The sequence below is a fragment of the Mastigoproctus giganteus genome, chromosome 1, assembly GCF_048544385.1.
Source record: "Mastigoproctus giganteus isolate SK-2022 chromosome 1, ASM4854438v1, whole genome shotgun sequence".
NCBI classification, from domain to species: Eukaryota; Metazoa; Arthropoda; class Arachnida; order Uropygi; family Thelyphonidae; genus Mastigoproctus; species Mastigoproctus giganteus.
Window position 1 is genome coordinate 152515511 of NC_143575.1, and position 26271 is coordinate 152541781.

The following is a 26271-nucleotide window of genomic DNA, read 5'->3' on the forward strand; positions in this document are numbered from 1 at the left end:
ATAATGATGATTTTTTGGATACTGGTACCCAAGATTGTCCTCAGTCTTTAATGTGTGGGTTAAAATTGTTGAATGAATCAATGGTGCCATGTAAATTGCAGCATCATTTTTCTACGAAACAAGAGAATTTATTGTCCAAAACTGTGGAGTATTTTAAAAGACTGCAGGCCTCTACCAGAAAACAAGTTGCAGAATTTTATAATATGGCTAAAATATCTGATGAAGTGCAAGAAGCCAGCTATTTAATAGCTAACCTGGTGGCAAAAAAAAAAAAAAAAAAATCTCAGCTGATCGCAGAAAGTCTGACTTTACCAGCATGTCGGGTAATCATGAAAAGTATTTTTGGAGAGGAAGCTGGGAAAAAAATGACGGTACCACTTTCAAACAGCACAATTAGCAGCGTATAAAAGAAATGTCCGATCATATTGAAGAACAAGTTTTTCAGCATGTTAATAATTTTTTGTGACTTTTTGCATTGCAAGTAGATAATTCTACAGATATTAGCAGGGAAGCCCAATTAACAGCATTTGTCAGGTTTATTGAAAATGACGCAATTATTATTATTTATTTTATTATTATTATTTTTTTGTTATTGTAAAGAACTCGCTGAAAGAACAATTGGCCAAGATATTATCGAAGCAATTAATAATTTACAAAAGTGTGGTATTTTATGGAAGTCATGTGTTGGCATTTGTATCGACAGTGCTCCTGCGATGACAGAAGCACTAAAATGATTTGTAAACTTTGTAAAACGATTCAATTCAAATATTATTACAACACTGTTTTATATACCGACAAGTTCTAGTAGCGAAGACATCGTATCAGATTTAAAACTTGTACATGATCAAGTGGTTAAAATGGTCAATTATATCAAAACTAGACCACAAACAAATACGTATTTTCAAAAAATTATGCAAGTAACTGGAGTCTCATCATTTTTCTTTACGAATGCATCCTGAGATTCAGTGGCTACTGAAAGGAAGTGTACCTATGTGTATGTATGAGTTGCGTGAGGAAATGCTCATATTTATTTCACTGGAGCAATTAGAATTTTGTGATTATTTAAATGATGAAATTTGGTGCTGTAAATTAGCTTTTATAGCAGATTTATTCATTCAGCTAAATAAATTAAATATCAGTATGCAAGGCTCAGAGAAAAATTTACTCACTTCTACTGACAAGTTGCTCTCCTTTAAAGAAAAGTTAAGTACATATATGGAAAAAAATATGTAAATGAAAAAAATTTAGAAATGTTTCCCTTGACTGCCAAAGCAAATTATACTAAACACATTAACAGCATTTGTCAATTAATGTGATGAGTGAAACATTAGAGCTGTTAAAGACAGAAATTGAGCATTACTTCCCATCCCTTGACACCAAAAAATATTTGTGGGTAAGAGACCCATTTGCAACAAGAAATCTTCCAATGTTAAAATGTAATTGCAAGAGGAAGAAGAATTGGCCGAGATCCATATTGAACAGTTGCTAGAAATTCACTTTAATAACGCTAATATTAGCAAATTTTGGATCAAAGTTCAAAATGAATTTCCACGAATTTATTGCCACGAATTTTATTGCCATTTTCCACTTTATTTGTGCGAAACAGCTTACTGCTTTAAACGAGATTAAAAAAGAGAGAGAGAGAGAGAGAGAGAGAGAGAGAGAGAGAGAGAGTCAGTAGAAGAGTTGCTGAGAGTAAGCCTATCCACAATAAATCCTCATATTAAAAAACCGTGTGCCTCCCATCAAATCCAACCGTCTCACTGATAAAAATGTTATAATTGTATATTTTTTTGTTTTTATATGATTATGTTTATTTTTTTTATATTTTCTTTTAAATTTCATGCAATTCGTGTATGTTCAAAAAAAAAAAAAAAGAAACATTAAAGCATTTAAAACAAATAATAAGTGTATCATTAAATATACCCAACAGAATAACTTAGTTTGTGAATATATATTATATATTATTTATAATTTTTATTTATAATTTTTATTTATAATATTTATAAATAAATAACAGTAATATTAGCACTTTATTATTATTTCTACTATTATACTGTATTTATATTACACACTATTATATTTCTAATGTTTATATATGTTCATAATATATATGAGTATAATAGTGATTGTAGTGTGCTGCAAAATTTTAGCATTTTGAAAAGTGTGCCGGAACAACGAAAAGGTTGAGAAACACTTCTCTATACTATGTGATTATTTCATTGTATTTCTATGATGTGAAGCTAATTAGCATTTGAATTAGTAGAGGCATATGATGAAAAAAAGCAAGCTTATATAGCATAGAAAAAAAAAAACCCTTCCCATTTCACTCATCCATTCGCTCCAAATTTTTGTTTAGTTCTGCCTTGAATTTATTTAAGCTGTCAACTTCTACAACGACAGATGGAAGTTTGTTCCAGCAATAAACCACCTGCTGGCTAAAGGTAAATTTCCGCACATTTATTCTACAACTGTCTTTTCTTAATTTGAATTTATGACCCCCTCAAGTGCATAATCTGAGCAAGAGGAAGAATCCCATCAGCTTGCTCAAACCATTCGAGCCCTTATACATCTCAGTCAGATCACTGCACAGGTGCTGCGTCTCTAGACACTGCAATTTGCAGAACTTAGCCTTTCTTGGTACGAGCAACCCTTTGTTCCCGTCACTAATCTCATTGCCCTTCTCTGTACAATCATTCCAGCAGCTCTACATCCTTCCTAATTGACAGGTCTAGTTAACAATGTCTTCCAGCAAGCTGCTAAAAAATATATGATGAAATTTCAGAAGACATATGAAAGATTTTTCCTGTACAGCCACTCCCAGACTTACATAAGTGTTGCATTCTGTGGAAGTCTATGTAAGTTGAAATTTCCTTAAAGGTTTATGCAGCACTCACAACTATGCACACTGAATTTAATTGAAGCAAAAAAGAAATGTTTGACGAACATGTAAATAGAGTTATTTATTCAATTTTTTTATCTCATGCACAGGAAAAATTTCAAAGGTGTACAAAATTACAAAAGTGTGCAATTACAAAAATTTTACTTTAATGTTGTGGAACTAGCATGATGCCTGAACATATTAAACCACCTGTTGCTTGCCACAAACTTGGCTTGGGATTTGCTGTTCTTATCCTTAATATCTTCATAAATACTTCTTGCTTTTGCTAGAATGGCCATTATACTCAGGTGCACTTGCTTCTGAATCTGATTTCCCATCCATATTATTAATAGCTTTTCTGCCTTTAATATAGCACCTGAATGCTGTTTTGTGATCACTGTTGATCTTAAATGCATTGATCCTTTAACATGTTCTTTTAGACATGCACTGTATGGCTGCACCAAATAGGCTTACTCTCATCAGTGTAATATAATAAAGAGGATCGAAGAGAAGAGCTGAAAATTTATTTATGTTTTTTATATGATTGAAGATTTCAGTGAAGGTGAAACACATTTCACCATAATAACGTAAAAACCCATACAATTCCAGTTATCAGTATTATTGCAAATGCAATAAGATCGAGTTTACTACCCGTTTATAATAGATTTCACTAACAGAAAAGCCCAATAAACCAGAAAGTGCAAATTATTTTTATTGTTTTATGGTCTTGACCTCCATAAATGTGCTTTAGAAAAATATCACAAAGGCATTTGAAATTGATTCTTATAACATTGATAATGATGAAAGTGTGTAGCGCATTCTCCGGCCAGACTGTGTAATCCTTCCTCTCAGCCAATAGTAGCATTTGTAAACGTGTTGGCCGTATGTTTTGTTTATGCATCCTTTAATTTAAAGTGATTTTTGTGTTGTGCTTATTTGAACTAAATTGATATAAAACTAATACGATTTTCATTATAAAAATGACCTTTTAGAGATTTAAATAGTTTAGTTATATAGTAAAAATTTCAACTTCTGAGGTCTTGGAACTAATTACCAAAAAAAAAAAAAAAAAATGTGTTATTGGGTTCAATTATGATATTTTCACAGTACCACCATTTATTCATCCAGGATGTAAAATACGTTTCCATATTTTTTTCAGTTTGCACCGGCCGGCAAAAAATTACGTAAAGTCGAATTTACGTAAGTAGAGTATTACATAACTCGGGGAGTACCTGTATTGTGATATAGGTATCTTGTTTGGCTCATCTACTGTATGTAGATGTCATTTTTCAATTTCAAGCACAGGAGATGGAATGGAATTAGATATTTGTAAAGAAATTAACATAAGGACAACATGCAGTACATAGAGAGAATTACAAAAATAGATATAATATTGTAACAGAACATAATCGTACTCTGAGTTGTTCTGATCATGCAGGCACATTGTTCAGAAATACGAGGTGTGGCTATTAAATAAAGAGATTGTGCATGCAGCCACTACACCAATTGCCACCTGTAAAACAAAGGCATAACAGTTGACCTTGGACCTTTCCCCATATCCTTCCAAGGACTCCATGTCTTTGGAAGGACATGGAGTGTCTAAAACAGATCTGTTCTTTTGTTTACTGAGAAAGTATTTTATTGTTGCATGTGACTGCATGGTGCACAAGTTCCCATTTGATAAATGGGGTTCTTATAAATGCTGAGCTAGCACAAATTTCATCAGTACATCTTTTTAAATTTTTTGTGGACAAGTTTTAATTACTTCTTGTCACCATTAAAGATAAAGAAATAAATGAAGCAGTAGATGTTTAACAGCATCAGTTCTCTGAAATTTTCAGTGGGAAAATTTAACAGACACTGTTATGAAAGGAGAAGGAATTGATGTAGTTGATGATTTGTGTCCTTGATTAGGGAAATAACAAGTGCACAAGGAAGCTTGAAATATAACACTTATCAGAAGACACTCTTGTCATTTTAATAATTCCTCATATCAATGTTTGATTGTTAAAGAATATTGAACCTGGTGAGTTAAAAAAAATCTGATCTTTTTTTTTTTCTGGTGAAGTGTTGGAAAATACTCTTGTCAGTGAAGACCGAACTGCAGTTACGTAGTTATAAACAAAATTGAAATTAACATTTCGGAAGAGGTGCAAAGTCTGCAACAGTTTTTCTTGAAGCAGTCGTGGTCATTTGATGTCTAATAGACAATCCAAATAGAAATGCACAGATGGAAAAATCCTACTTAGTTGAATGTTTTAAAATGGTACTGTAATAGTAGTAAGCAGTCCTATTTATATTTCAATATAAATTATGTATTTTTTCAGTGAAATTTAATTTCTAGTGCAGTGTGGATTTTATAAAACTTTCTGCCTTTTCTGAGAAATTTTCTATCTTCTCCTGGTTTTTGTAACAAACTAACAAAGGGCAGAAAATGCATGCCTGCCCATGCATTTTCTGCCCTTGATCTTTCTATCTGTTCCCCTTCTCTCCAGCCTACACTTATTTAGGAGGTGAAAGGGGACCTATATGGAAGTGATCACTTTCCTGTGATAACTTGTCCACATAGTGTAAGAGATAATGTTTTCCTTTTTGGTTATCGTGGTGGAAGATTGATCACTGTGGTTGGAATATTTTCCAACATCTGGAAAAGTTTCACGTTACTACAGTCAATCAGACCCATCAGTGATGCAGTGGTATACATCAAAGAAAATGTTGTCCATGCAACTGCAATTACAATTCTGAAAACATCTCAGTTTTTACAATTTCAAAAATCATGGTGGATTGTAGATGCATAACAGCCACAAAAGACTCAAAACAAAGCTTGGATGATATTGAAATGGGATTCCTCCTAAGGCTACAGGAACTCCCCGACTTACGTAAGGGTTGCATTCCGTGGAACACTACGCAAGTCGGATTTTACGTGTCAGAATTTCCCCATTCTTGTGCAGCACTCACAACTGCGCTTGCTGAATTGATTGAATCAAAAAAGAAATGGTTGACTTACAGTGGCATAGATTCTCTGCTGATTTTTTAGGATTGTCCATGCCCTTGGAGAAAGTTACACAATGGCATTTAATTGGCCATTTTTATTATTATTATTATTAGCCATATGGTGCAAGGAAGCCTGAGGCTTATGCTGCACCAGGCAAAAAAAAAAAAAAAATTTCTGAATTACCCAAAGTGAGAGAGAGAGAGAGAGAGAGAGAGAGAGAGAGAGAGAGAAGAGTAGAAGGGAATCACCAAGAAAGAGAAGAATGATGATATCCAGCTCAGGACCCTGGGTGTGCCAGGCCAGTACTCACCAGATGTGAGCCCCTGTATTTGTTGTTCCATGTTTGATTTGGAATTTCTTAGCCATTTCATCTAAGGTTAATCGCCCACTGAAATTTTTATAATAAAAGTCCATCATGATCTCTCTCTCTCATGGGGGTGGTCTTAGGCATGTCAAAGATAATGATATTTGGGTTTCTACCCTTTGGCTTTTCAGCTTGTAATCCTAGTTTTTGGATTTCAGGATGTCCCTGTTTAGTTTCTATATCCTCTTTAGTGGCTGCTTCAATCAGAACATTGTTTCTGGTTTTCCTAATGCTATTAACTTTCACTTCCTTCAGGTGAGGTTTCAGTTTAGTCAATACTGCTTTGACTTCTTCACTACTTTTTAACGAGGATTTCTCTGTAGCCTTTAATATTATTACATTTGCATCCTTTTTTAGGAGGTTCAGTCTTTTATTGTCCTTGTTATTATCTCTGCTTTTATATGCTTCCTTTGCAGAGTTTAAAGCCTCAACTCTGGCATTTAACACTTTGTTTTACACATTCAGTTTGTTCACTGTGCTCTCTAATATCATCTAGTATTGGACTATTTGTAAGTGTACTGCAACTGTGATTCTGCTACATGAGGTCTTCCAAATATAGTTTGGTTTACTGGGTCCTTTATGTTTGCAATAGAGGCCAGCTTTTCTACAATTTCTTTGCCCAAGATTTCATGCATTTCAATTGCTTCTTGAGTTTTTGGCTTTCTATTTCTCTTAGCACTAAGAGGCCCAGGTGGGCATTTTTCTATTTTGTCATTAGTTTCGCCTGCAGGGGTGTTTTCCCACTTTTTGCGATCAATGTTTCTAGTGCATTTTTAGTTCCGGTTTCGAAATCGGCGTCTTGTGTATTTTCGCACATTTTTTTTGCGTTTGTTTGGAGTTTCTGTATATTAATAGCTTATAAGATGTTAGAAGACATTGAGAGCTATCCAGCGATACTAAAGTTATGCTAAAATTCACAGAATAACTGGAGATATTAGTGTTTAAAGTTGTGTGGGGAGGATGGAAGTTTCTGGAATTTCTAATTCTATAACAAAGAAAACTATTTTAATTTCGTATAAAATCCTATTTCATATTTATGATACTATCTATCATTTTTCATAATAGATTTTTCGTATAAAATCTATTTCACAGTTTTCCAAAGAAAACTGTGAAATGGGTCAGAAATGTGTAAATAGGCTAATATTATAACAAGAAAAACACTTGCCTGTGATTCTTCAACTGCAGTCATAAATACTTATCTTTAGTTTCTGGAGATATTTATATAGTGTAGTGTTAGGTTGTGTGTACATTTGATTTTTGCCGCAGGGCTCCTGATGTGTCCCCATGTTATCTGCCACTAACCTCTGGGACGAAGGTAGCCAAGCAATCCCAAATCTCTGACAGGTCCTGCTATCTAATTGCGTGAGCTTTCAGCAGCAAGGACTATAAAAAAATTGGTAGCTAGAGTTAGGGATATAAGATTGAAGAGAGGGGGGAAAGACAGAAATATGGGGATGAAAGAGAACGCTTCCCCAAAGAAACATGGAGACTAAGCTCCATCAGGTGAAAGGGATGGGGTTAACAGTAGCTGTGCTAGGGAGAATGGTGCCTCCGTAGCCAGGTGGGAAGGAGCAGCAGTGCGTAGCACATTCTTCTTGATTAGACCGGGGTTCGAGCCCGTCACCACCAAATACGGAGGATGCGGAAAGGTCAGGGAATTACCACCGCATATCCCGGAGCAATATGGCCTTAGTTGCTAATGCTCCTAAAAAATCCAAATAACTAACTAAGCTAGGGAGCAAAGCTGTAGCTTGCCCTGTGCACTACGGTCAGGATTGACAGTCTAGTTCGGTGTTGTTGTTGTCGTCATATCAGGGTAATTGTCCAGTCTGGTAGCAGTAGAATTATTAAGCACAATTGTCATATGCTCATCCTGGGTGGGGGGAACTCCTTCTTTGTCTGATTAGGTATGATATTGATGCCTATTTAGGTCTCCCAAGCAGAATTGACCACTACCTGCAGTTGGTGAAGAGCGTTTATGCAGTAGTAATCTTGCTGGTGAGGGTTATTTATCTTGTTGGTGGAGTGCCCATGGTAGGGTCTTTGGCCCTGTGAAGAGTCCTGTGCATAACAAGTTAGTGCAATGCAGTCTTCTTCCCATTCAAGGACATGGTGTTCCGGGTTTTCTGGTGATATTTTATCCTGGTCATGAGGAGACATCTCAGGTCCTCGTACATGTCATAGTTGTACATGAGATGATCTCAGCTCTCAGGGGAACTGCAGAGGCAGTGTGGGTCATCTTCATCCCAAGTGAGGTAAGTTTCCCCCGATGGACCTATGGCCCTTCAGTAGAAAAGTAGCATACAGGCCAGGGGAGCACCACTGGGAATTTCGGATATACTGTAGCAATCATTGGGATAAATTTCCTCGTGACTTTCCCTTTTGTGGACTGTGACCATCTGGTCTGCCAGACCTGCTGCATGTGCATTATGAGTCACTTTTTCTTCACTTTGATGTTGTTGGTGGGATCTGTGGTAAAATCCAACCAGGTAATAGAAATTCTTTTAGAGAGTTTGTAGAGCATTTCTCGGCTGATTATTTCGACATCTAGAGGTAGCGTGCTGACCAGTACCCGGTGAACATGTATACTGACCTGGCAGGCCCTTGTAATGATGAGAAGGATGTTTTGCATTGAATCGTGTCTAGTCTTCTTGACAGTGGTGCTTGCCTACGTGCTTCATTTCAGTTGATAGTTATTCCCTGAATCTTGATCTGTGGCCATCTTCTAACGTTTAGTGATCCTTTGAGCAGAATAGAGATTGTTTTCGTTGGTGATATTTCTAGATGGTTTCTCCTTGCCCACTCCTGTAAAATATCCAGCCCTGTTTACTACAGCTTTCAGCTGGTATTTGATGTCCGCAGCAAGGGTGAGGACCACGTCATTTGCATAGACTTGTGAATGGGCATTCTATAGGTTGATATTCAAGAGATCATCTGAGAACAATGTTCCACAGCAGTGGGCCCAGGAAAAAGTCCTACGGGTACCCTCTGTGGATTTGGTGTGTGTCCCTACTGTATGGAGCTTTAATTGTGATACTTCTTCCTGACAGGTAGGTTTTGATGCATTGATATAGGTTGCCATGTACCTTAGCTGCATGTAGTCTGCTGAGGATGCTTGGCCACCAGAGGGCATCAAATGCCCCTGCAAAAATCACTGAGATGGTAGGAAGTGGTTTCGTTACGGACAGAAGGGCAATTTTGACCAACACGAGTTCAAGATAGTCCGACCCAGGTGATTTCCTATTTCATAACTCTGAGGCAGCATTGTTAAGTTCATCAGCTGTGAATGGTGGTTCTTACCGTTGCGTTTTGTAACTTTAATTTTCCTCACAGAGTTGAATTTGCTGTGGAGTAGGTTGAGCTGCTGGCTGTTTGAAGATTGCATCTATGGTCTTCAGTTTGTGAGGGTTATCATTCCGAATCTGTTTGAGGAGTCAGCCATCTGTTTTAAATGATTCCAGTTGGCTTTGTCAAGTGTGTATCTGTGTGTTAACTGTCTGACTAGTGGTGTGTGGGAGATAGTGTGTTTCATCTGGAAAGTAATAGCCCTGTGATCAGAAGTTGTCTATCCTTCGTGGACTATCCAATTTGAGATGTAATTAGCCAGTGTTCTTTTTGCTAGTATCACATCTAATGTTGCTTCCCACGAAGTGCTGGAGAAGGTTGCGAGGTTATTAGGCTGGTTGATAATTGGAGGACAGGTGTTTCCAAGGAATTCCTCCAGGCACTAGCCATTTTGTGTTCCCCGCTGATCCTCAGTTTCGTTATGCCACATCTGGGAGTGGCAGTTCATGTCTTCCCCATGACAATTTTGCCCATTTGGAATATTGTCTAGTACCAGTAGTATACATCTGATTGCTGGTAAAATATCTTCCCAGGGCCTGCAGTATGTTGAAATAGCATAGAGTTCACCCAGGGAGGTGTGATCAGGTGGGCACATGCAGCCCAAGCTGATCACAGATGTGCGATTTTTGTGGCAGTAATGTTTGGGTTTCGCATCACTATAGCCACCCACATTTTGGATGCCTTAATATGTCAGAGGGTATCCCTTGACCACCTTATTGTGTGCATATGGCTCCTTAATTAGAATGACATCCATATTCTCTTCATTCACATTTTGTCTAATTTGATCAACTATAGCTTGAGCCCGCTGTGCATGTTATTTGTATAATTTGTGTATATCAGGCACAAATTATATATATTTGTACAATTTGTTCCTGATATACAACCATCAGTATCATTAATAAATACAGAAAACAACAATGGACCCACCACTGATCCCTGGGTGACTCCACTAATAACATTAGTCCATGAAGAGCAGAGTCCATTGATTACTACTCTGTCTTCTCCCACTCAACCATCCCTTTATCCATAGCAGCAATTTGCCTCCAATGCCATCTCCAATTTGTGCAGCAGTCTTTCATGTACAACAGTATCAAAAGTCTTTCTAAGATCCAAATATATGACATCAAAATTATTCTTTGCATCCAGTTGCTTTGTGACCACATCATAGTATCCAATCAAATTGGCCAGACAAGACTTTCCCCTAACAAATCCATGCTGTGACTGAGTTATAACTGAAGTCTTGTCTAGATGATCCTGCAGTGCTTCTTTAACCACTGCCCCCTCGAACAAAAGTTAAACTAACAGGTCTGTTAATTATTTGTGTCACCCTTTGATCCTTCTTTGTGAATTGGGGTCACATTTGCTAATCTCCAGTCCATGGGTACATCCCCTGAGTTTAAGGAAGCTCTCATAATTATGGCTAAGGGTTTGCTGTCTTCTTTCATATAACTGGATTGATAACATCTAACCCGGGTGCTTTTCTTATGTTTATCTTCAACAATTTCTCCTCCACTTTGCTCCGAGTTATTACAAAATCATTTAGCTCACTGCCAGAGTTTAATTTATCTCTGGCATCCCCCTCCCTGAATAGCTCCTCATGTGTGAATGTAGATGAAAAATACTCATTTAGTTTGTTAGTTACCTTAGTTATCTGAGCAGGATCATCAACAGCTGAACCATCGATATCAAGTGACCAGTCTGATTCACCCCTTCCATCTAGAGTTTACATAAGAAAAGAACTCTTTGCTGTTTTTCTTTGCATCCTTTGCCAAAGAAGAACACCTGTTAATTCATATGTATCCCATGCATTTTTATTAACTGCCATATGTCTCATTAGTTCATCTGACATCTATTTAGGCCTAAACCCCGAACAATATTTCTTAGTTGGTATCAAAAGTCTAGTAGCTTCCAAGATTAATTCTTTGAATGCTTCACATTTTGAATTTGCTGTTGGTAACATCATCAGTTGGTCCCACCATATAGAATTTAAATACTGTCTCAGACCACCGTAGTCACCTTTACGAAAGCAAAACCCTTCCCTTTACCTCCGATGGTAGTTAGCTCTTTGAGTAAATCCCACTTCAGCACACTGTGATCACTGCTACTTAGTGGTTCCTTTATCTGCATATTCTTAATGCATGAAGAATCACTGCTGATAATCAGATCAAGGATATTACTCTCTCTCTAGTTGCCTCCCGAACATACTGCTGTAGAAAACAATCATCCAATAAATCCACAAAAGCCTTGCTAGTGTGTGAGTGACCAAACCACAAATTCTGGTCAATATCTTGGAAATTAAAATCCCCCATTATTAGACACTCTGATTTACTGGCCCACTCTATTTCTCTGTACAGTTGTTCATTATACTCATTAGAATCATTAGGCCTACAACACACTCCTGCTCTTAATTTTACTTTCACAGTGCTTATGTCACACCAAACTGACTCGACACTTCACTGTCCCACCATATTGACTGGCTGTACTTCCTTGGATTTTGTGTTTTTCTTAACTAATAGCATAACCCCTCTTCCCTTCCTATCCTGTCTATCCTTCCTGTACACTGTGTACCCCCTAAATTCCATTACTGCATTTCTTATATCTGTGAGACACCACGTCTTTGATATCCCAACAATATCTGCCTTTAATCTTTTGACCAACACCTCAAATTCATAAAATTTATTTACCATACTCCTAGCATTGGTGCACGTGTACCTGTTCCTATTATTAGCTACCCTAACACAGCCCATGTATTTACTTGTCCGCAATGACTCCCAGCAGTCTGTGGAATCCCCTGAACCTTGTTTTGCAGGCTGCTGCTCATTCCAATAGAAGCAGTGCAAGGATCACTTTCACCTCTGCCAGCTGCTACTGGTAATCTGTTAGTCCATGTATCCCCCCCCCCCATGCTAGTAATTTTCTGACCTGCCTAACACTGCTTCAATAGCATCAGCAAATAATCTTGCACTCTTTCTATTTAAGTGCATCCCATCCCTGTAGAAGCATTCTCTCATGTTAACAAGCACAGACCAGGCTGCGAAAAATTCTACGACTCGAGCTATGCATAATGTCTCCAGGGCCGAACTGATCGACAAGGCTGTCATCATATACTTCCTCCTATCATGTCTGAGCAGAATTGCGGACACTTTCAAATTCAGCCCTAACTCATTGTTTTTTTTTCACCATTGAAAAAAAAGCCTTTTTCAACATTTAGTTTGAAACATTCAATTTTCAACATTTTTCAACATTTAGTTTTGTTATTTTAGTGGTCTTTGATCCCTTCACTGGATTTTGGTGGCAGGTTTTACAACAACTAAATTCAGTAACTGTAGCAGAGTCTTCTTAGCAGGTATAGGTTTGTTAGTTATTATTTTGTTGTGAGCTTTCTTCAGCATGTCAGTGTAGGTAGGGGCATTTGCTATAGCATTTGATTGCCCCTATCTTCCAAGTAGGCTTCCAGTTTGGCTGCATTTGATTCCGATTCTAAGTGAACCTTCAAGTGAATGGTCTTCAGTTTAGTCCACAATGTCTCCATGTAGTTCTCTGGTGACCCGATTGCATGAGTCCTTCATAAGGTTTTCAAGTTGGGTGCATAACGTCAGCATCTACTCTAGAACTGGGCCACCTGGGAACATGGGGTCCAGAATTTTTGATGGCTCCAATTGGGTCATTGAATCCTCTATGGCATCCGCATTGGTTAGTATATCTTGCAAGTCCTTTAGCCTTCTCTGGCTTCTTGTTTCACGCTCTGACTTAGGGACTGTGCGTTTCCTATTTTTCTCTTTGGATGCTGAATCTGGTCTGGTGTTGTCTGCATCATCGTGTATTTCAACTATGGGTAGGTCGATATTGCCTGAAGAGGGGCAGGACTGTCCGGGTCCTCTGGTGTTTCTTTGGTTGGTTTATCCATTTCAGGTTCTCAAATACAAAAATTTCAGATTATTGAGGTTTTCTGGATAATCTGATTTTCATTTTTTTCACCCAGGAGAGGGATAAAAGAGCCACAGTTTGGCGTTATAATGCTTGTTTTGGGCAGTCACATGGGGGTAAAAGTAGCCCAATGAGGGAAGGCTCTGGGAGCACTTAATCCACATATAGAAATCAAAATTTGGAGAGACTTCAGGAAGAGACAGCCAAAATGGTGACCTATAACTATGTTACAGTTGATCTTATTGTCTTTGGTTGAGGAATTTGCCTCAGGTGGTTAAATCTCCTTTGGGGATTTCCCTGGCCCAGAGCAGTGACTCGCAGATGACGCTTAAACAAAGGACAGCTATCTAGTACGGATAATGGAAGATATATTAAAAGTATAAACTAATAAATACCTGTTCATTTCCCACACTAAGAAAGCTGACTAGCTGTTCAGCCACCTGCTTTGCTATCCATTAATACAAATTATTTCTGAGAAACTTTTGATAGTCTACACTTTAGGTAATTTTTTTCAGAGCACAAAACAAACAACCACACAGAAAGTGATGCTTGCACAATTCCCTGAATGTACAGCAGCAAAAAAAGGCACAGAACAAAGCTTGTTGGATATTCCGATGATATCTTCCACAGCCAATCTCTTAGCCTTCAATCAAATGTGCATGTGCATGTGCCAAAGCATGACATATTCATTGTCAGAGCCAAAAGGAATTGTGGATCCACTATTACCTATTCAACCAGCACTAAAGCTGTGGTGGAAAATGAAGGGGAAGTATACATCGCACGCTTCATCGGTCCTGGAATATAATGAATGCATTATTGCAATCCCAACTGCAAAAGCTTTTGGGGGACACCTTTTCTACCATCTCAACATCTTTGTACACCCCGGAGTTCCTGGTCCTGAAAGACAAAGAGGAAAAGCAGCCAATTAACTTCAAATATAAAAACTTCTAGTCCTTATAATGGGACATTTACCATTGAAGAGGTAAAAACAGCTCTAACTGTTACCAGGGCAAGTGCTGCTGAACCAGATCTCATCCATTATGATATGATAAAACTCTGTCAGCAAAATCCATGGACCAACTGCTCTCTCTCTCTTTAACTGAATCTTTCTAGAAGAGCAGTTTCCAGATTCCTGGCATAAGGCAATTGCCTTTCCTAAGCCAGGAAAAACCCCAAAATCCCAAATAGCTGTCTGTGCAATATTCTGGAGAGAATGGTCAATGCCCGCCATATATATGGTATTTGGAGGTAAATGGGCTCCTCTCTAGATTGCAGTGTGGCTTCTGAAGGAATAGGTCCACTTTGGACCATTTAATTAGGCTCGAAACATCCATTTGAGATGCCTTTTTAAATATGGAAAAGCATATGACACAACTTGGAGATTTGGAATTTTAAAATTCCTTTATAGCATCAGACTAAGAAGTCATCTCCCAACCTTTATTATAAACTTTCTATCTCATTGTTCGTTCGAAGTTCATGTGAGGGTCTACCCTCTCTCAGACCTTTTGCCAAGAGGAGGGAGTACCCCAGGGATCAGTTTTAAGTGTTACACCTTTTGCCATCAAAGTGAATTCCATCATAGAACAACCTCTGTGTTGATGATTTCAGCATATTTTCTCAATCTTGAACATAAGGTTTATCGAGAGACAACTGCAACGTGCCATTGTTCATCTGAATTCATGGTCAGTGGATAATGACTTCAGGTTCTCCTCACAAAAGACTGTCTGCGTATGCTTTTGCCACAAGTGTAACCTTCACCCTGAACCTGAACTGAGACTGCTATTCCAGTAGTACCTGAGACTAGATTTTTGTGACCTGTGTTTGATAAAAAGTTTACATTCCTACAACACATTCGTCAACTACGTATGAAGTGCACAAAAGCTCTGAGTATCCTACATGCAGTTGCTTCTAATTCAGGGGTGCCAACCAGTGCACTTTATTATGCCTCTATTGTGCACTTGTGTGTTTGAAATTAGATTATGGGTCCCAACTATATGCTTCTGCTACCCTGAGCATACTCTGATGGCTGGATCCCATCCACCATCAGGCGATTCGTAGTGCCACTGGAGCATTTCGAACATCTCCTGTCCAGAGTCTCTATGTCGAAGCAAATGAATCTTCATTATTGCTTCATCGGAAGTGGTGTCTCTGCATCATTATATATCAAATACATACATGTCATGTATGTATATTCCTGTTGCAAGGTAGCATCCAGACAGGCATCCATCTCCACCTGTGTAAAATGTGGGCAAAAAATCTCATAAAACTAGTCTGATGTGTTAGTGTGTATATATATGTGTGTAATTGGGGATTGTCAATGACAGTAATGATAGTGTGCTACTGTAACAGGATCTGGAAAAGTTGAGCAAATGGGCTCAGAAGTGGCAGCTGAAGTTTAGCATTGACAAATGTAAAATATTGCATATGGGTAGCAGTAACCCCAGAATAACAGTATCAACTGTATGGTACTACACTGACAGAGGTAGAGAGTGAAAAGGACCTGGGGATAACTGTGCAGGCAGATATTAAGTTTTCTGAGCAGTGCAGATGGTCTGCAAGAGTAGCTCATGGTGTCTTGTCAGTGATATACAGGAATTTTTCTAGCAGGGATAAGGAGGTGATTGTCCCATTGTATAAGGCAGTGGTCAGGCCACACCTTGAGTACTACGTACAGGTCTGGAGATCTCATTTTAAGAAGGATGTAGAGCTGCAGACACGAGTATAGAGAAGAGCAACAAGATTAGTGAATGGAACAAAGAGTTGCTCTTATGAAGAAAGGCTTAAGTTTTGCAAATTACAGTGTCTGAAGACTAAGCACCTGCAAGGTGATATGATTGAGGTTATAAGGCCTTGAATGGTTTGTGCAAGCTCAATGCTGATGGGATTCTTCCTGTTTCCCAGATTAATCTTCTGATGAGACAAATTCAAATTGAGGAAAGATAGTTGTAGAATAGATGTGTGGAAATTTGCGTTTAGCCAGTGAGTGGTTGATAGTTGGAACAAACTTCCATCTGTTGTAGTGGAGGTTGGCAACTTAAATTAAGTTCAAGGCAGGAACTAAGTTCTAGGCAAACATTTGGAGTGAATGGATGGGTGAAATGGGAAGGGTGTTTTTTTTTCTTTTTTTTTAGCTGATGCTATATAAGCTTGCTTTCTTGCATCATATGCCCTACTAATGCTAATGTTATGTTGTCATGTCATGTAAATACAGGCCACTTTGCCACCAGGTGGCAGCCACTGCATGGGAAAATACTAGCACGAGGAGTCAGGCCTAAGTCCACTAGTTCTGTCTGTGCATTAAAGCACCATATTCCTGCAACCCACCAGTTGTGCAAGACTGATGGGTGCCAGAAATCCCACTCCTAGGTTGCCCACACCAAGTTTTTTTCCAGGTTGTTCACTAACCTGGAAACCTGCAAAACTATAAATGTTGTGGGGCGGGAATCGCGCCCACTGGAGAAGAATACTATTACTGGGGGGGGGGGGTGCCAAACATCCTGCTTCCTGGCCAGATGACCAGGTAGCCAGCAAAATCATAATTAAATTTAAAAAATATATATACATAGTGTACAGATATATCAAGTTACATCAGCAATAACAGGTATTCGTCTCCTTTTATTAAAAACCTATCTGCAGAATCTCTAGAAAATTAAAAAAAATTATCTGCATTTGACAACCACATGGGTTCACAGCTCCTATCAAAATTTGGTACCAAATTAATCAACTCACCTTTATAATCACATATAGAGCAGTGGTTCCCAAACTACTGAGATCTACGGACCCCTTCAAAAAAAAAAAAAAAAGTTTGCGGAACCCTATAGATAACATGTGCATATATTATAACATATGCATATATTATATATCTGTATATGGTGGTCGACCACCATTTTACGGATCCCCAGGGGCCCATGGACCCCAGTTTGGGAAACACTGATACAGAAAACAATCAAACAACACATGATCTCATGTTTCAATAAGAACAGAGAATAAGGCTTCTCTTCTAAACCTAATTTGAATAGTTTACTTTTTTAGAGACCCATGCGGCAATTATTATATAAAAGATCTCCATGCTTGTGTAAAACCATTTATGAAATTTATTATTATAATTGAACTCCATTTTGGGTATAAATAAATAAGTTGTTCTATCAGTCGGGCTACAATCCCAACGGGCTTGCCACATTCCAACCAATTTTGAAATAATATTTTTCTTCTCCTTACTAATTGCTATGGAGAGCTCATTAGTAAACCCCAAGAATGTGATTTGCCTACCCTTCGTAGGAAGTAGTAAAATGCCCTATAAACAACAGCCAAGTCAAGTGGCAATACTCCAGCAATAACTTGTAAAGCATTGGTTGAAACTGTCTTGTACACTCTTAAAATTGTTAATAACATAATTTGTTGTATAGACATTAACTTCAGCTGGAATTTTACATTAATTGTACGGGTATACCAAATAGAGGCAGCATAAGTTACTATAGGAATAAAGATAGTTTTATAATACAGGTGTAAACTCTTTTACCTAAACCCCATTCTTTCCTGGTAATTCTTACTATAGAAGTAGTATAATTTTTAATTTTACTACTTAGGTAATCCAAGTGTGGCATGAACAGTAATTTATCATCAAAAATAACTTCTAAATATTTATTAATAAACAGGGTGGCTAATTTTTACTAATTACTATAGTAAAAATTAGCTACTATAGTCTAATTTTCCTCTAACAACATCATAACTGGCTTATTAGGAAAGATTTTCAGCTTATCTATTGATGCCCAATTTATCAAATCATTAATAATTACTTCTAATTTACATTCCATTATATCTATATATATATATATATATATATCTTGATTTACCAGTTACACACAAAACTAAATCATCCGCATAAGCAACCTTGTGAAAATTAGGAATATCCCTACTTAACCATTGTTTCAGTACCAAATTCCAGAAAACCGCCCCTAATACCGATCCCCTGGGGGCATCTACAGTTGATGTCTCTATTGAAACTCAAATGTTGAGATCTTATAGTAATTTTTCTTCCCATTAATAACTCTTAATTGTGTGATACAATAAATTAGGACATTCCAAAGTTCTTAAAGAACAGAGAACACTTTGATACCAGACAGTATCAAATTCCCCCTCAAAATCTATGAAAAAGGCCAACACATATTTGTCAGAAGAATTCACACTAAAACTAATTAAATCTTGTGTGGTGTCCTCAGTAGAACATTTTTTTTTTGAAAGCCATACTGATGAGGAAAATTTAAACTCTTGTCCCTAAACAATTTTCCTACCTTAATAATGTTAGTCTCTCTAATATTTTATGCAGATTATCCAGTAGCAGTGTATCTGTATCTACAGCATGCTTTGAAATCCCTGCCACCCCTTGTGGCACCCATTTTTGAGCCATGTTTGGAAAATAACCAGACTGTCAATTAACCATTCGGTATCCATATCCAATGGCTACTCAGAGATTTGGACATTATGTTAGACAATGTTGCCCCATCACCAGATCAACCTCATCCACCTTGGCATGCTTGTTCCACCCTGGCATGCTTATGTTCCACCTTGCAACTTCTCCCTTAACAACTAGATTTGCAGCTCTTTTCAGCTTGCTGATCTGATTTCCTGCGAATCTACACAGATGGTTCGAAGTCAGAAATGACTGTGGGATTTGCCGCTGTCTTCCCAGACACTACGATAGCTGAGCAGATCTCTCCAGAATGCAGCATATTCACTACAGAGCTGCATTGAGCTAGCTTTGGATCATATACAAACCAGCCAAATATGTATTATATATACCAACTCTCTCAGTTCATTGCAGGTTTTATCATTAATGAGATTTAATCCTCATCCAATCCCATTCTGGTTACAACAGAAGCTACACTTCCTTTCTCAATCTGATTTTGACATTCATTTCTGCTGGATCCTTAGCCGTATTGGGACCTTAGGAAATGATTTTAGTAGACAATGCAGCCCTTTGATCAGTGACCCTTTTTAATTCTTGCCTGCTAGTTCCCTATACAGACTACAAGCAATTAGTACATAAGAAATTAATTTCCCAATGACAACACTCGTGGCATGGGCAGGCTTCAAACAAGTTATATGAGATTAAGCCTGTAATTGAACATTGGCAGTCTAGTTTGTGCAGGAACCGTAAAGAGGAAGTTGTTCTATCACTGCTCCTCACAGGACATTGCTTGATGCATGGCTATTTGCCTAGGACAGACGATAATTGTCTTATGTGTAGAAATTATGACACTGTTTTAACACCGCTTATATTTTAATTGAATGTGCATATTTTAATAATGATCATCACTTGTGTTTTACCTATCTGTCTAATCCCTGTACACTCAGACAGATTTTATCGTATAATGACGATTTTTCAGATACCTTTTAAGTTTCTACAACATATTAATTTATATAATTTTATCGAGAATGCTTTATAGCTGTTTTATCTCTTATAATATTTTAATTAATTATACTATTTTATTCTTATATTTTATACCTTTTTGATTTGGCACATTATAGCCTCAGTTGCTGATGCACCATAAAATGCTTATACTAGGAACAAACAAACAAACAGACATAAACATAAATTTATTTCATTGTTTGTGTTAAATTTGAAATTTCATAACACAAGGATTATTAGTTAGTTATTTTTGGGAGTTGCATATTCCAAGTTTCTGGAACATAATAGCGAATTGCTATAAGTTGCTTATGACCAGAACATAATTATATAATGTCAGTTATAATTGAACTCCATTTTCCATTGATATTACTTACTGTTATTATTAATAGTATTTAATAATTTTTCATAATACAGTATTAGCAACTAATATAATTGTATGATATAACAACATATTTGAATTATTAATATAATTATCTAGATTTTTTTATTTAAAATTTATTGATACACAGATATTTTTTAAAAATATCTGTTGTTGTGGGAGAGTTGGTTTTAAAGAGGGAAAGGAAGAGTGTATGTTCATCTCACAAGTTGGTTAAGCAAAGGTCAGTTAAGAGAGTTCCTATTGCATTGCAGTCAAATCATGAAAGTTGTGATTCTGTTGCATAACAATAGCATTATAAAAAAAGGTGAGTACCATAATAAATTAAGCTATGCTATCATATTGAGTCAATTATAAATGGTATTTTAAGAAATCTACAATTATCGAATTGTCAATAGCATTTTAGAAAAATAAGTATATGTAGGAAAAAGTCTAAATAAAAAAATCTAGATAATTATATTACAAATTCAAATATAATAATAATTAACTAACCAGCTACTAGTCCTGATCACATCAGATGAGAGGGCCTCTATTATGAATGTAAAAATACTAAATTTTTTTGTCTGGGCAGATCTATTTTGAAAATGATCCAAAAACCACTAAAAGTTTTATAGTTTTTTATGGTTTTAATAGTTTTATAGATAGTGTAATTCATCGACTTTTTTTTAATTAGGTTTCAACATTACACAAATGCAACCAGTGTTCCTTTACATCTGTTCGACTCAGCCATTTGAGACGGCATGAAATGTCTCATAGTTCTACCGTCCACCAGTGTACACAATGTTCATACAAAACCGATGACATGAAATTTCTTATGAGGCACATTAAACAGAAGCATCACAGGTCACGCTCAGATAAAAAGTCTTCCAAGGTATATCATTCATTAAAATTTAAATGAATTATAATTTTTCTGTTCGAATAATATTAGATTGGTCAAATGAGGAAGCTAGGTTATTGTTGCATCTGCCAAAAAAAAAAAAAAATTCCTATCTGCTCTGCCTAGCACCAAGAATTCATCAAGTTCTCAACTTTTGGCAACCATAGCAGCTAATTTATTCTAGTGTTCAGCAATTTGTTAATTAAAAGGCATCCTGAAATTTAGTTAGTTTATATTTATGTGTCCATTCATTTTAGCTTATATTTATGCTGCCTGGTTCTTATTTTCCCTACAAGCAAGAATGCACTATCTTTGGTCATTTTACTTATCCCTTTAGGATGGGATGACCAGATATCCTAATTTTTTTGTCCCAGTGTACAAAAGTTTCTTTTTGGGATGTATAACTGTCTCAGTTTACTGATATTTTAAATGTACTGGTTTATTCAGTAGTTTTCATCATCTCTGTTTGTAGGAATTCATTTTCAGTCTCAAGCTAGATTTACCTATTACAACTTTATAAAAGATTTTTACATTTCTAGTGCTTGAAATTTAAAAATGTCAAAATTAAATGCACTAGAAATGTAAAAATTACATTTTTACATTTCTAGTGCAAAAAACTACTGTGCATAAGTTCACTAAGAGCCTGGGATATTTATGCATCCCAAATATCATTTATCTATAGGTGATCTTAGTGTTGCAGATTTTGAGTGCACCTACTGTCAGTAGCGTAGCTACCCTTTTTTGGGTCCGGAGGCAAAGAGCATGTTCAGGCCCCTACTTAATTAATGAAAATTGCAAAAAGAGAAGACAGCCAAAGATGCCGGGCCCCTAAAGGGCCTGGGCCCGGAGGCAATTGCCTTGCCTGCCTACATGGTAGCTATGCCACTGCCTACTGTGCTATCCTGCAGAGTACCCTCATGTGGGCTGAAGGCAGAATTACAGTGTGGGTAGCCAGTTTGCATTGTATGGTGAGACAATGTCTTGATTTTGCTCATGGATGTGATGTCGTTTTCATTACTAATTCATCAAACTTTGTAATTTTAAGAATTTTGTTCTTCAGAATATGTAACATATGACGGGTTATTGATGCATTCCAAAACTTCCTGGTTAAGTTTATACACATGATCAATTAAATTAAACATTTTGGAAGTACTAATGGCTTTTTTTTTTTTTTTTTTGTTGAAGAAAAAGAGATGGTGTCTCATTTAAAATTAAACCCTAAAAAAAAAGTATTGTTATAAACTTTGCATGTACAGTATTTACAAGGATTATGTAACTTCCATTGTTATAAAATTATAAAAAATGTTAAAAGTGGTGATAGTTCTAGGTATCTGGAGGCCAGAGCCCTTTGGAGACAATTCTGTTATCAAAAAGTCATGCAAACACTCCATTGTATGACATGTTGCTCTGTCCTTTTGAAAAAGACATTCCATTTTTCCTTGTTCAAGTAGAGTGACAAATTGCATTGTTATGTCTTGATAAACATCAGCATTTGCCTGGAAAATATGAGACCCTGTATTCTTCAACAGCTTATTACACACACCAATGCCGACCAGGCTAGCTGGGTGGGTAAAGTGCCTGCCTGGCAACCCAAAGAGGTATGAGGTATGAGGTATTGAGGGTCTAGCGGCTCCTGGGATTTCTCCCATCTCCGCGAATGTTCTATGTATCGGTGACAGTACCCTGTCAAAGCCAGAGATTTAGAAGTGTGTGGGTCATGAGTAGTGTTATATGTTGTGCCCATTGTTTATCCGGCTTATTGGCCGCCAGGCCCCTAATGGGACCAGACGTTGCCCATACCTCGCCACGTGGAGGCTAGCCGGGTGTTGCCATTGAGTCAATTGTACTCTGGCAGGTCCTGCCACTTACTTTCCTGGGATTTTAGTGGCTAGGACCTAAAATAAAATTGGAACGACCGCGGTTGATTTTAAATCACTTACATTAAAGCACTAATATGGGGTTTGACGCTGAAAGCCTGTTTCTAAAGTGCCTAAAAGGTTGGGCGAAATTTTTTGGTGTATTTTAAATTTGGACGTGTAGGGCTATACGCTGTGCAAGAAAAAGTGCTGGGAGGGGAGAGTGAAGGCTGGGGGGTGAAATAGGAAGAAGAGGGTCGATAGGGTAGGTGACCCCCAATTTTTCAGTGAGGCATGCCCATGCCCCACCAGAGGGAAGAAATGGTGTGGCAGGGAAGAGAGGCGACAGCAAGCCGTCACCTCTCTCCCCTGCCGGGAGTGGGAGTAAAAGAATTGCACTGCACAAGAGAGTGCAGAGCATAGAGCCAATATGGCTCCGTTGAGGCAGCAACTTGGAGTTTCTCTATCTTCGTTGGTCTTCTCTGTCATTGATATCCATATTTTTCCTCAGCTATGAACACTGGTCAGGTCCATTGTTGGTCTGTTAGCTATGGCTGTGGTTCTCTTCATCATGGGAAGATCCGCAGCTCCATGGGGTTATTCTTGCGATCGCTGGTTTTAGATGATTAGTAGTAAGCAGGTTCCTGGGCGAGGTTCTCCTTGAGTCCTCTCCACGCGGGTTCTGTGTCTCTCTCTTTTTTTTTTTTTTTTATCTTCTTCTGTAGATGGCTATCAGTGTTTTACGCCTACCAAATAGTTTTTGGGCATATTCCTTTAGCTCCCTGTATTCCTCAAGTGAGTCCAATAGATGTGATTCCAAGTTCTTGGGGAGGTAGTGTATTGCAGTGATCAGTCTGCACCTGAGGTCCTCATAATGGGTGCAATCATACATAATGTGCTCCCAGCACTCAAGCTCCCCACAGGCACATCTCGGATCCACCTCAATCCCCAGCGCTGCCAGCTTGGCTTTAAAGGCCCCGTGACCAGTCAATAAATAGGTGGTGTATAAGCCAGGTTGAAACCAAGTTGGGGGACTGGGGTACATCCTGTCGATGTTCGGAATGAATTTCCTGGTGATATTTCCCTTATTTGAGTTGGCCCAACGCTCCTGCCAAACTTGCATCAGGTGTTTTTGCAGCCTTGTCTTTTCATTTTTTTGTGGTGCATTAACGTCCACAGTATAGCCATGGTATGTACAAGCTATTCCTTTCTCTATGTGGTAGTTCATTCCCCTACGCATGATCTCTAAGTCAAGGGGAAGAGCTCCGGCCAAGACCTGCAGCGCGTGGGTACTGGTTGTCCTACAAGCACGTGTAACTGTCAGTAGGATTGTTCTTTGCGTTGCATCAAGGATGCGTCGGTTTACTACAGTTCCTGTTTTGGAAAACCATATTGCTGAGGCGTAAGTGATGATCGGTAGGAAGGTTGTTTTATAAAACAATGACAGGGTGCGTTGGTTTAACCCCCAGTCCCGCCTGACGATCCTAGCCACCAATCCAGAGTATCTTTTGATTTTGGCTCTGATATAAATTAGATGGTGTTTAAAGGTAAGATTACCATCCAGTATAACTCCTAAATATTTTAACTGGGTCACTAATTTTATTGTGGTATGTCCCACCTTTATTTGTGGCGGTCTACGTATATCAAGCTTGCCTTTTAGCAGACGGAGGACGTCTTTGTTGTTGATATCGTCAGGCAGTGGGTTCTGGTCCAGTTTTGCAATATCAGCATTGCCTGATTGGCCTTTTCCTCTAGCTGGGCCCGGCTATCTGCAGCAATGGTGAGGACCAAATCATCAGCAAAGGCCTGGGAACGCACATCACCGAGGTGCAAAGCCAAGAACCCATCCAAAACCATATTCCACAGGAGCGGCCCCAGAACAGAACCCTGGGGACAGCCCCTGTGGACATCACGATTCACTCTACCATAAGGTGCTTCCACGATGATGCGTCTCTCGGAGAGATATGACCTAATTATGGAGTATAAGTTGATCGGCACTTGTGCCAGCCTTAGTCTTGCCAGTACGCTCGGCCACCAAATGGTGTCGAACACCCCAGCGAAGTCAACGGAGATGGCTAGAAGATATTTATTATTGCAGTTTGCTGCTAATTCCGATAGGCTACGCAAGGCTTCCACAGTAGACGAACCCTTCTTGAATCCGTATTGCGATGTCTCTGTGAGTTTCGCTGCCTGGTAATGCTGATGTATCCTTGTGCAGAGTAGTCTTTCAAGCAGTTTGCTTGCAACCGGCAGTAGGGCTATTGGCCGATAAGAGTTTGGCAGGTGGGGTGGTTTGTTCGAATTTTTGGCGATTAATTTTACCTTTGCTGTCTTCCATTTTTTGGGGAAGATGCCCTTAGCCAAGCAGCTGTTATATAGGTGTAAGAGGAGGTCTGGAACGATCTCCACGGTCTTCTTAATAATTTCGGGTTCTAAGTAGTCCAGGCCTGGACATTTATTATTTCTTATCAGGGTTGCCATTTGTTGTAGTTCATCCCGTGTGAAGGGTGGCTCCTGAGTGTCTGTTGAATAAACTTCATTATCTTGACAGATGATAAGTTGCTCTGGCAGTGTTGGCTCTATTGGTTTCGGGAAGATGGCATCCAATATATTGCTTATAGATTGTTGCCACGTGGTGGTATAATCACCTTGTGGTGTCTGGGTGGTTGAAATGACTTCCCCCCTGGGAAGTTTATTCGTCACTATCTTGTATACCACACCCCAGGGTTCGGTGTTCCCTGTTGTGCTAACAAAGGTCTCCCAGGCCTTGCGTTTGCTCTTGACGATCGCATTTGTGTAGCTGTTTCTGGCTTCTCTATATCTTTCCCTTAAAGCTTCAACCTCATGGGCCGGCCATGTGCGCCTTGCCCGTTGGAATTGTTTTCTTCTTTTAATTGTTTCCCGTCTGAGCTGTTGAATTTCCAGGGTCCACCACGGGACAGCCCCCCCCCCCCCGGATCAGGCTTCTTCTTTTTATTGCTGCATTGCTGGCTTCTGTTATTATCTTGGTTACTTTAGTTTGGGTTTTATTGGGTTCCTCGAGCTGATTTGTCTCAGTTAGATGTTGGGCCGTTGCTGGTATTAGGATTTCCTTAAAACGTTCCCAATTTGCTTTGCGAATGGCATAGCGGCTTTGTATTTGCTTGGATATTGGGGCTCTGTCAAGTGACCTTGCTATCTGATAGGTAATCACTCTGTGATCGGACGTTGTCCACGAATCCCGAACAAGCCAATCCTT

The 26271-nt window shown here is 38.3% G+C and overlaps 1 protein-coding gene across 1 annotated transcript in view; it reads left to right on the forward strand.

The window, feature by feature from the left end:
* The window catches only part of LOC150091201 (uncharacterized), a 205526-nt gene that overhangs the window by 105762 nt on the left and 73493 nt on the right, over positions 1-26271 (forward strand). The window contains exon 4 of the mRNA XM_090382766.1: positions 20974-21171. Within this exon, the coding sequence (XP_090238892.1) occupies positions 20974-21171 (198 nt within the window). The remainder of the gene's footprint in view (positions 1-20973; positions 21172-26271) is intronic.